General features: G+C 39.3%; 2 protein-coding genes and 2 pseudogenes across 3 annotated transcripts; 3 read left to right on the top strand and 1 right to left on the bottom strand.

Annotated features, from left to right (window-relative positions):
* Nucleotides 253-1,571, top strand: LOC104699155 (annotated as a pseudogene).
* LOC104791907 (probable sodium/metabolite cotransporter BASS4, chloroplastic) lies at nt 1,657-5,234 on the top strand. 2 transcript variants are annotated; one of them, XM_010517916.2, is made up of 11 exons: nt 1,657-1,983; nt 2,148-2,241; nt 2,537-2,644; nt 2,785-2,852; nt 3,115-3,193; nt 3,656-3,714; nt 3,806-3,874; nt 4,114-4,227; nt 4,690-4,711; nt 4,939-5,006; nt 5,075-5,234. In XM_010517916.2, exons 1-11 carry the CDS (start codon nt 1,822-1,824, stop codon nt 5,135-5,137), a joined length of 906 nt encoding a protein of 301 aa, XP_010516218.1. In that variant the 5' UTR covers nt 1,657-1,821; the 3' UTR covers nt 5,138-5,234. The 2 variants fall into 2 exon arrangements, with proteins under 2 accessions (XP_010516218.1, XP_010516219.1); XM_010517917.2 differs by lacking the exons at nt 4,690-4,711; nt 4,939-5,006; nt 5,075-5,234 and adding an exon at nt 4,453-4,682.
* On the bottom strand, nt 7,943-9,462 carry LOC104791909. Its single transcript, XM_010517918.2, has 2 exons — nt 8,586-9,462; nt 7,943-8,226 (listed from the first exon to the last, which is right to left on the bottom strand). The coding sequence occupies exons 1-2, from the start codon at nt 9,274-9,276 to the stop codon at nt 8,192-8,194; spliced, it is 726 nt and encodes a 241-aa protein (XP_010516220.1). The 5' UTR covers nt 9,277-9,462; the 3' UTR covers nt 7,943-8,191.
* LOC104791910 overlaps nt 9,574-11,569 on the top strand; it is a 5,352-nt pseudogene continuing 3,356 nt past the window's right edge.

The following is an 11,569-nucleotide window of genomic DNA, read 5'->3' as shown; positions in this document are numbered from 1 at the left end:
GCCTAAGTCTCATGGACGAATGGGCCTAAATCCTAGAGATACATAACATGGGCCGTAAGGCCAAGAACCAATGGACTGTATATGGGCCGTATGGCCATGTCCTAATGGACTGTGAACGGGCCGGTCTATGGAGTCCACTAAGTGTTTTACAACAAATAGGAAATAGTAGGGATCTTCGATTACTTATACAAAATGCTATAAATGTATGCTCATCGAGATCATTTTTATTCATCTTTCAATCAATCAATGTACATGTCCAGTGCGTTTTGTCATATTGATCCCGTATGATACATTCGGGGAGACTAGCCATAAAACTGAATGTAGCGAATCACATCAGAGATGTTCTTAGTGAAAGATAAGTCATATACTTTATCGAGAAGATAAAAAACTAAGCAGAAAAGAAGAATAAAGAGTACTATCCCTCACATAAACCAGACCTGCAAGCTAGACGCTATTAAAATTGTAAGAACAAAAAGAAAGGTTCTCTCACCTTGCCAACGATTAAAGGAATTAACAGAGTAACTACAAGACTTCTGCACAGTTGCTCAGTCGGAAAAGAAACANCACTTGAACTTCAGTAAGATGTGCTTCGTCCGATCTCCCTTGATGTAACCTTCCTTGAGTTGTGCGATACAGGCCGAATTGTCCTCATATATGACCGTTGCTTCTTTGCTGTCGTCCATGCCGCTATCCGTTCATATATGTTAAGTCATCGAACAGAACGCACTAAACCTTCTTTGTTATAACCTGCATCAACAATACCAACTAAAACCTTCTTTGTTATAGTTAGNTCTACTACTCCCCCAGCTGCGAACCTTCAGACGCAAGAACCTTCTTGGGTTGCTGGCAGCGTCTCCACCTCCCCAGCTGCGAACCCTGAGGCGTGTGGCAAAAGAAAAGAAGAAACAGGAGATGATTAGACTAGGGTTGCTTGAACCACCAAAACTAAAGGTGAAATTGAGAAACCTAATGAAGGTCCTTGCGTCTGAAGCAACCCAAGACCCAACCAAGCTTGAGAAAGAGATCCGCACAGCACATGCCCAGCGTGAACAGGCTCACATTGACAGGAACACTGCGAGGAAGCTAACTCCTGCAGAGAAACGTGAGAAGAAAGAAAAAAAGCTCTTTGGCGATCCAGCAAGAGTTGAGACGATTGTGTCGGTGTACAAGATCAACAAGAAGCTGTCGCATCCCAAAACAAGATTCAAAGTGGAGAAGAATGCAAAACAGAACATATTAACAGGGTGTAGTGTAATGGACGGAGGGAATGAGTGTTATTGTGGTTGAGGGTAAAAGCAAATCAATAAATGGTGGAAACAAGTGTTGGTTGGTATGGCAAGGAAGTGTTGAGAAACAGAGTTTTCATAGGTTTAATGTACAAGAGTGCTTGACCCAATCTGCTGCCAAGAAAGTTATTCACGGATGCTGGTGTAGCCCACTACTGGGATCTCGCTCTCAATTACTAAAATTCTTCTTTCTTGATCATTATAAAGTTCTTGTCTTATTTATTTTATTTATTCGTAACTTAAAATATCATAAAATCATTTTCAGTTTTGAACCAATCACAATGAGTTTTGTCTTTTCAAAAGCTGAAAAGACAAAACTCATTGTGATTGGTTCAAAACTGAAAATGATTTTATGATATTTTAAGTTACGAATAAATAAAATAAATAACAGTACTGGCCACTAGCCCAGTGGTAGTGGTTCCGATAAGCCGGAGTTGTTGTTTAAGCTGAGAGCTGAGTAATGCAGAACTAAGCATCCAAAAAATTTAATCTTTCATTCTTCTGCTCACTTTTGATTCGAATACTGACTAATCTAATGGCGATAGCTAGTATCCTGGGTTCAATCCAAAACCCCTTTTTATGTCTCCGTGAACCAACGTCTCCGGGGAGCCGCTCCGTCGTCTTCAGTCGCTATCTAGAGCCCTGTGGCAGACGATGGATTCCCAGATCCATTAGAGCATGCCAACCTTCCGACAAGGTCTCTGTCTCTGTCCCTTCGATTATTTTTGGGTTCTCTTGTTTTTGAGTCATGGTTGCGGTTAAGTTCGTGTAGAGAATGAATCGGATTTATGTAAATGATCGAACTTTTTTATTGAGAAGAAATTTTTTTTGACTCGTTGGAGATTTTTGTCTTGTTCACAGCTTGGTGGTGATGGAGGCACTTCAGCTTCAGCTAAAAGATTACATTTTGGGAAGCAATTGCTGAGTTTTGCTTCTGATAACTTCTTGCCTCTTGGTAACATTACACACTGCTCTTTGCCATTTTCCCAATCAATTTGCCCAAACGATTCTTGAGATGAAAGTTTAGGTTAAGACCTTTTAAAGTCTGATAAGAAGATTGACTGCATCAAAATTCAATTTTCCATTAAGATTACTAAGCACTTTAATCTGATAATTCAAGTGACCTATGTAGACGTAACCATATCCTTACTGATAAGTAGAACGGAAGCGTAGCCATATCCTTATGCCTCAGTTTGTTACTTTTGACATCTCAGTTAGATGTTTGTGCTTTGTTGGTTATTTGTTTGCAGCTCTTGTTAGTGGAGTGGGGCTGGGCTTTGCAAATCCAACACTAGGCTGTCTTGCAGACAAATACTCTTTCACTAAGATCAGTACATGCGGGATATTTATTATATCAGGTGATTCTATCATATGCTATAGCATAAGTGTACAATTGGTTTGGTCTTCTTCTTTTTATGTTAAAGGGTGATGGAAGCAATCACTTTGTTTCTGTCGAGTAGCTAGTCCATTGTGTACTCTTCTATGTATTGTGGAGCAGGGTTGACTTTACGTACTGAAGCGATTGGTGCTGCTGTTAAAGGATGGCCTCTTGGAGTATTCGGACTAGTATGTTCTTGATTCGTTCTCTGAAAGCTTCCTCTTCTCTTTAGTTTAGATATCTTCTGCTATATTCTTAAAGTTCATGACAAATTAATTTCTGCTTTTACGAAACTACTAAGACAGTGTAATGAATAGAATTTCTTTTGCTCCAATGTACTTACCATTCAGTCATGTTCGATAACAACCTTTTTTGTATATCTTTCCTTAACTTCTGTTAGTTATATTGCATACTTAAATCCAAGCTATTCTTCTTCTTTTTTTCTTTCAGATCTCTATTTTGTTGCTCACTCCATCCTTCTCACGGCTTATTATGCTGGTCCAACTCCAACCTCCGGAACTTGTTACAGGTTACTATGTCTCTTTCTTGAAAATCATGTTCTTTCCTTGGCTTATTACTGTTTGTATTTTACTGACTTCCATTAATTTACAGTGCATCTATAGTTTTAGTGACACTGTCATCGGTTCAATGAATTAATATACTTACAAACTTATTTATAATATGGTAAGCAAACATAGGTGATCAAGTGATTGACCGCTAAATCTCAATGCCTTTGTAATCTTATATTCAACAATTTCACCTTCATGTTGTCTTTTATCTTGCTAAATCTCATTGCGTTTATCCAATTTAGTTATAAAATTGACGGGTAGGAAATGCATATTAATTGCATAATGCAGAAGAAACTTGATTAGTTAATGTTCTACAGTCTTTACTCTTGAAGACCTTATTCTTCAGTTTCCAGCCCTGTTTATTGTCGCTCAGTAGTGAGTGAAGAGTCTAAAACTTGTTTATGTCCTCATGCTATTTACAGGGCTGGCTATATTTTGCTGTATGCCAACCACCTTATCAAGTGGTGTTGCCCTTACTCACGTACTCAATTTGATATATGTCTAATCAATATTTTGTGCATAACTGTTTTTTCTTGCGTTCTCCACTGACTTAATCAAAATTGCCAATTCAGCTTGCTGGTGGCAATGCTGCTCTTGCTCTTGCGGTGACTGTGGCATCCAACTTATTAGGAATTCTAAGTGTAAGTCGACCCTCTTGCATATTAGTGTTCTCCCTTCGAAACTACAAGTTGATCATGCAGAATCAATTATATTTCTAGTCAGATTGTTTCCTGGTCTATATGTCAAGATTTCTGCTATGCAGATTGTTTCAAATTAGCATACGATCTTGAAATGTGAGTAGGATTCAAAGTCTTCTGTTAAAAATGAATGAGCATTGCGTCTTCTGACACTGAAGTTAGCATGGTTGACCTCTTATCAGATTCCATTTTGGGTATCAAGATACATAGCTGGGGGAGTAGGTGTTTCTTTTCCGACTGAGCAACTGTTCAGAAGTCTTGTAGTTACTCTGTTAATTCCTTTGATCATTGGCAAGGTGAGAGAATCTTTCTGTTTGTCCTACTTTTTGTTCTTGCAATGATGAATCCATGTAAAATTTGGCTATATGGTACAATTGTGAAAGCGTTATGTTCACTGGCTGTTGTTGGAAAAACCTATAAGAATGCTTTATTGGAAATTTTAATTGCGTCTTTTGCATTACTCGTATGGAAAATAAGAAAGCTTTGGTTGTTTATTTACATTGTTTCTCATGTGCTTGCAGGTCTGGTTTATGTGAGGGCTAATCCTCTTTATTTGTTTCTGCTTAGTTTTTATCTTCTCGATATAATATATGACTTATCTTCCATTAAGAACCTATCTGATGTGATTGGCTACATTCAATTATGTTTCTTTGAACATTTCACAAATAGTCATTGCAGCATGAAGTTCTATCACTTCAACATTTTGCATACGTCAATTAGAGTCAGGCTTTGACATATTTGGATTTTATCTGTTGTAGGTTATTCGGGAATCATTCAAAGGTGAGTATTTTATTCTTTCCCTTTCTGGTGAAAGTAATTGAATATATAAACACTATGGTTATCATCTCTTATCTTTTTACATGGTATAACATAAACCATCTAAATAGTTTGAGCATACACCTTATGGTGACAATGAACTAGAATTGTTCTTTTTATAATTACACTGTCCGCTAATTGCTGCCAACTTTCTGACTATATAAAATCTCTTGTCACAATGTTGGATACAGGTTTTGCAAACTTTGTTGACAATAACCGTAGCCTCTTTTCAAAAATCAACGCAATCTGCCTCAGTATGGTAAGATATGAAATTTCAGTCTTCCATAGTTTCTAAACCCCTTTGAATAATTTTCTAAATTCGTATAGGGTAGCCTTGGAGTTTGGCTTTGTTCCAGGAATCTGAATGTTGTCTTTTCTGTCTATAGTTAAGATTTTATCTTTTGACATTTATCATACCTGAAAGAGTACTTTTACCAAAAATTTCCTATCTCATTAACTCAATAATGATTACAAATATGAGTATATATACAGTTATATACAGTTACTAAAAGGCCTAAACTAAAGCCCAAATACTCTAATGGACATTTACATGTGACTATATACACTAATATGCCCCCTCAAGATGGGACAAAGATATTTCGGAGACCCATCTTGCAAAAAAGTTCTTGAAACTGAGCAGGATAAAGAGGTTTAGTAAAAGGATCGACCAGCTGCAAGTGAGAACGAACATGGAGTAGTTGAAACAAACCAGCAACCAACCTTTCCCGAATGCTATGACAGTCATTCTCGATATGTTTAGTACGCTCATGGATGACTGCATTAGTAGCAATGTGGCAGCCTCGTTGTCGCATAAGAGCAAAGTAGGTTTGGAAAGTGGAATCCGCAATTCCTTGAAGAAATTTGTGAACCAAACTAACTCATCAGTCGACTTGGACATACTTCGATACTCTGCTTCAGCCGAGCTCTTGGAAACAACCTCCTGCTTCTTGGATTTCCAGGAAATAAGAGAGGTGCCAAGGAACAAGCAAAAACCAGAAGTAGAACGTCGTGTGTCCAAACAAGAAGAATAATCTGCATCAGCAAACATTTGCAGCTGAAGTTCTGTCTTGGAGGAGTAGAAGAGACCTTGACCAATAGAGCCTTTGATATAGTGAAGAACCTGGTAAAGGGCATGTTGATGTGTAACACGTGGTGCCTGAGAGAATTGACTGAGTTTGTTGACTGCAAATGTGATGTCAGGACGTGTAATTTGGAGATACATCAACCTCCCAATAAGACGCCGATAAGAACCAGCATCAACAAAGTCACCACCATGGTCCTTGAAGAGTTTCACATGCGGGTCCATGGGAATATTGCTGGGTTTGCAACCAAGGAGCCCTGTTTCATCAAGGAGATCAAGAGCATACTTACGTTGACAGATGTGGATCCCTTCAGAGGATCTAGCAATCTCCAAGCGCAGAAAATACTTCAAAGGACCCAGATCACGCAACTTGAAGAATGATTGAAGCTGAGACTTCAGAAGAACAACCTCTGAATCATTATTACTCGCAATGATTATGTCATCAACATATACTAAGACACAGAGGAAGAGAGTATCAGTAATCTTGAGAAAGCAAGTATGATCAGCAAAAGACTGAATGAAACCCAGTTGTAACAAGGTCGAAGAAAACTTTAGAAACCATTGACGTGAGGCCTGCTTGAGACCATAGAGAGATTTCTGCAACTTACAAACCGCATTAGGAGGCAGAACAACATCATTTCTATCTGCATAACCCGGAGGAAGCTGCATGTAAATCTCCTCATTGAGATCACCATTGAGAAAAGCATTGGAGATGTCTAGTTGCGTAAGTGAGAAATTATAAATCGCAGACAAAGCCAAAATCAATTTAACCGATGTGAGCTTAACCACAGGGGAAAAAGTCTCAATGTAATCAATACCTTCTTTTTGAGTATACCCTTTGGCCACCAACCTAGCCTTATACCTCTCGATGGAACCATCAGAATTGAACTTGACATTGAAAACCCATTTACAACCAATGGGGGTCTTGTCAGGAGGTAAGGTACAAATAGTCCACGTCTCAGTGTCTTCAAGGGCATCCACTTCATCATCCATGGCTCCACACCACACCAGAATTTCCTTTGCCTCAGCATAGGATAAGGGTTCTTTTTCTTTATCAATGGAAACCAAGAAGGAGAGATATAGAGGAGAAATTTTGTCATTAGACAGAAATTGAGAGATTTCGTGGATGGTTGAAGACCCCACTGAATGACAGTAGTAGTCTTGAAGATAATCTAAATTTTGTTTCAGTGGTTGAAGACCCCACTGAACCAACAACACTTAGTTTCTGTTTCTTCCTGTGGGATGTTTGAACAGAAGGTTCAGGAACATCAATAATAGGCTCAACAGAAGGTTGATGCTCTACAGAAGCTGAAGATGCAGAAGGATCATCAACAGATAAATTACTATCCACAGGAAGAGTTGGTATCTGATCAGGAAAAAGAGACATTATATCCTGGGAAGAATCAGATCCAAGAAAAGGAAAGAGCTCCTCATGAAATACCACATGTCGAGAGACAATGATAGTATTGGATTCAATATCGAGAAGTTTGTAACCCTTATAGCCATTGGGATAACCGATAAAGGCACAAGCACGAGCTCTGGGATCGAATTTATGTTTGTTCTTGGGAGAGGTGGAAGCATAACAAAGACAACAAAAAGTTTTAAGAGTAGAATAGTCAGGAATTTTTTTGGTTAAGACTTCAAAAGGAGATTTGTCTTTAATGATAGGAGCTGGAGTGCGATTGATGAGATGAACTGCAGTAAGAATGCAGTCACCCCAATAGGATATGGGAATATTGGATTGGAAAAACAAAGAACGAGCCACATTAAGGATATGTTGGTATTTTCGTTCTACCACAGAATTTTGCTGTGGTGTTTCAGGACAAGAATGAAATGGCACAATGCCTTTTGATTGGAAATAGGAAGTGAAATTGAATTTTGGAGCATTGTCATACCTAACCCCTTTAATTTTTGTATCAAACTGAGTTTCTACCATAGTGACAAAATTAGGAAAAATTTGTAAGACATCTGATTTATTCCTAAGAAGGTAAACCCAAGTAGCTCTAGAACAGTCATCAACAATGGTGAGGAAATATCTAAAACCATCATGAATAGGAACAGAAAAAGGACCCCAAGTATCAATATGAATTAACTCAAAAGGAGTAGAACTGACATGATTTTTAGAAATAAAAGGAAGATGTTTTTGTTTAGATAGATGACAAACTTAACAATGATAATGAGTATCAATTTTAGAGTTGTCTAAAGATAATATGGACTGCATAGACTGAAGTTTAGACATAGAAGGATGACCTAAACGACTGTGCCAGAGTTCAGGACTTGAAACAGAGGCAGCAACAACTGAAAGAGCAGTACCTGGACTAGAAAGAGACTCGACATCCAGGAAGTAAAGATTTGCGATTTGCCTACCCGTCCCAATCGTTAATCCCCGAGTACGATCCTGAATACCACAAGAAAGTTCATCAAACCAGACACGACAACCCATACTTTTGGTGAAGGCACTAATACTTAAAAGGTTGAATTTGAACTGAGGGATGTATAAGACATCATGAAGAATCAAATTGTTACCCAAGTGAATTGTATCTATCCCAACAATGCTCACAGAAATTCCATTAGGAAGATTCACAACATTATGAATTGGTTTGAATGAAAGGAAGGAAGATTGTTCATGAGAAATATGGTTTGTGGCACCAGAATCGATAACCCAAGCAGAGAGAGCAGGAATATCATTAAGAGACGAACATACATAAGGCCTAGCAATGTCGGTAAAAGAACAAAGGATAGAGGGAGTGAAAGTACCAGACATTGGGCCAATGGTGGAAGAAGGAAGAGCAGAGAAAATTGAGACAGAGTGAACTTCTGGGGTGGGAGTGGAACTAGGAGGTTGAAGCTTACTGGCCAAGAAGGACATCAATTGCTGAATCTGAGTCGCAGACAAATCTCCGGTGACAGTATCAGGATCACTGGAGCCTTCCTCAAGAGCCACATTCGCAACAAGAGGAGAGGGCTTATCAGATCGGATATTTGGCTTGAAACTCGTAGGATAGCCATGTTTCTTCCAACATTTATCCACAACATGACCTGCTTTCCCACAAAAGATACACTGTGGGCGATTGTTTCGCTGATAAGGAGGAGCACTTGCATTCTGAGAAGTAGGAGCCTGAGCAGATTTACTAAATCCCTGGGACTGTGAATGTGACACCTGAAAGGCAGCAATACTGAAATCACTGGTGGCAGCAACCGTGACACTCTTCTGGCTGTCATCTTGGTCCAGGAGGTTGTAAATCTCGGAAAGAGAAGGAAGACTGTTCTTCATCAAAATGCGACTGCGAAGATTATCATAAGAATCATTAAGTCCCATCAAGAAATCTATAACCCGATTAGTTTCCTTTTCTGCAAGAAGATCCTCAACGGTATGAGGTGTAGTTTGAATGTTTGAAAGTTCCTCCCATAAGATCTGAGTTTGAGTGTGATAGGAAGACAAGTCCATGAGATAACTGTATATAATTTTATGACTACCTCAAATATAGGAGGAGCACACAAGAATTGGAAAGGATTAGAGAAATCGGTTATTTCATTGGTTTAACGATCACTATTTCAAGTACGGTATAGTACTGGTTCGACTAAGTCGGTTTGTAAATAAAATTCCGATCTGGAGCTTTTAAGTCGGTTAATTTCAGTTTCGGTTTTGGAAAATAGAATCAAATCGAATCCGGTTTAATGAGTAAATGACGAAACCCTAATTATATATATTTTCACCTCTCTGACTCTCTCTCTCTCTCTCTCTCTCTCTCTCTCTCGTCTTCGACGGCTACACACTTTCTTCTCCACAGCATTTTTTTTAAAAGATTCGTGAACCCTCCTCTTCAAGAATCTCCCTTCGCAAATCTCCATCTCCATCGTCTCAATTCAGGTAATTCCATTCTTCCTCATCTCGCTGGACAAAATTTTTCGGTTCGATTTTAGTGTAGTTTGATTCGAATCTGTATCTGTGACACGATTAGGTCGTTCAAATCATCTGATTATAGACAGAGTTTTTGGAATTGTTTTGATTTTGTTCACGCATCTTTGCGCTTTCATATATGGCTGTATCTATCATCGGTTTCACTATTAAAATTGGTTACTATTTTGGTGTATCAGGTTAACCTTACCAGCTAAAGAAGATGTCTCGTTTTTTCGCTCAGGTTTCCTTCGTTAGACCTTTCGTTTTACTTATCAAAAACATGTCTTTGTTTTGTAAACTCTCTTTTTACTTGCGTCGTTTCTTAATGATTTTTTGTTATGTTCATAGGGTGGAAGTGATAGTGAAGATGAGAGTGATATTGAAGACGAGGTTCCTGAGGTTCAGGATAACGGTGGTGTCGATAGCCGTTACCTTCAAAGTGGCAGTGAGTCTGATGATGATGTTGATACCAAACGTGTGGTTAAGCCTGCTAAAGATAAACGTTTTGAGGAGATGACCAACACCGTTGACCAGATGAAGAATGCTATGAGGATCAATGATTGGGTCAAACTCCAAGATTACTTTGATAAGGTCAACAAACAGCTTGAGAAGGTTATGAGGATTACAGAGGCTGTCAAGCCTCCCACCTTGTATATCAAGTCCCTTGTGATGTTGGAGGATTTCTTGAATGAGGCTTTGGCGAACAAGGAAGCAAAGAAGAAGATGAGCACTACTAACTCCAAGGCTTTGAACTCAATGAAACAGAAATTGAAGAAGAACAACAAGCTGTACGAAGACGATATCAACAAATACCGCGAGTCTCCAGAAGTCGAGGATGAGAAAGAGTCTGAAGATGAGACTGACGTTGATACTGGGGATGACACTGAGGATGATCCTAACGATGACCCTGAGTCTGAACTGGAGGTTGAGGAACCTACTGATAATCTCTCCTGGGAGAAGATGCTGAGCAAAAAAGAGAGGCTTTTGGAGAAGCTGATCAACAAAGATCCAAAAGAAATTACTTGGGACTGGGTCAACAAGAAGTTCAAGGAAATTGTGGCTGCTCGTGGGAAAAAAGGCACTGCTCGATTTGAGCTAGTTGACCAGCTTACACACTTGACAAAGATTGCCAAGACTCCTGCACAGAAGCTTGAAATCTTGTTTAGCGTTATTTCAGCACAGTTTGATGTGAATCCAGGTCTCAGTGGGCACATGCCTATCAATGTCTGGAAGAAATGCGTGCTTAACATGCTCACCATACTGGACATTCTTGTCAAGTACAATAACATTGTTGTGGATGACACAATTGAACCTGANTACAATCGAACCTGATGAGAATGAAACTTCAAAGCCAGCAGATTTTGATGGAAAAATTCGGGTCTGGGGAAACTTGGTTGCATTCTTGGAGAGGATTGACACTGAGTTTTTCAAGAGTTTGCAATGCATTGATCCTCACACCCGTGAGTATGTTGAGAGGCTGAGGGATGAGCCCATGTTCTTGGCCCTTGCTCAGAACATCCAGGACTATTTCGAGCGGATGGGTGATTTAAAAGCTGCTGCGAAGGTAGCCTTAAGACGAGTTGAGTCTATATATTACAAGCCCCAGGAAGTTTATGATGCTATGAGGAAATTGGCTGAGTTGGTGGAAGAAGAAGAAGAAGCTGAGGAGGCCGAGGAAAGTGGGCCTACTACTTCATTCATTGTTGTTCCGGAGGTTGTTCCTCGTAAGCCTACCTTCCCAGAGAGCAGCCGAGCTATGATGGACGTTCTTGTGTCCCTTATCTACAGAAATGGAGATGAGCGGACCAAAGCGCGTGCAATGCTATGTGATATCAATCAC

The sequence above is a fragment of the Camelina sativa genome, chromosome 6 (genome assembly GCF_000633955.1).
Source record: "Camelina sativa cultivar DH55 chromosome 6, Cs, whole genome shotgun sequence".
Lineage (NCBI taxonomy): Eukaryota > Viridiplantae > Streptophyta > Magnoliopsida > Brassicales > Brassicaceae > Camelina > Camelina sativa.
This window is presented reverse-complemented; position numbering and strand designations above follow the sequence as displayed.

What these genes read in the sequence shown, in the direction of transcription:
- LOC104791907 (XM_010517916.2), top strand. Translation starts at nt 1,822, where the DNA reads ATGGCGATAGCTAGTATCCTGGGTTCAATCCAAAACCCCTTTTTATGT. An exon ending in TGATAACTTCTTGCCTCTTG is followed by an intron (nt 2,242 to 2,536) that starts GTAACATTACAC and finishes ATTTGTTTGCAG; the next exon opens with CTCTTGTTAGTGGAGTGGGG. An exon ending in CTCTTGGAGTATTCGGACTA is followed by an intron (nt 2,853 to 3,114) that starts GTATGTTCTTGA and finishes TTTTTCTTTCAG; the next exon opens with ATCTCTATTTTGTTGCTCAC.
- LOC104791909 (XM_010517918.2), bottom strand. Translation starts at nt 9,276, where the DNA reads ATGGACTTGTCTTCCTATCACACTCAAACTCAGATCTTATGGGAGGAA. An exon ending in CACCATTGGCCCAATGTCTG is followed by an intron (nt 8,227 to 8,585) that starts GTACTTTCACTC and finishes TGTGGTATTCAG; the next exon opens with GATCGTACTCGGGGATTAAC.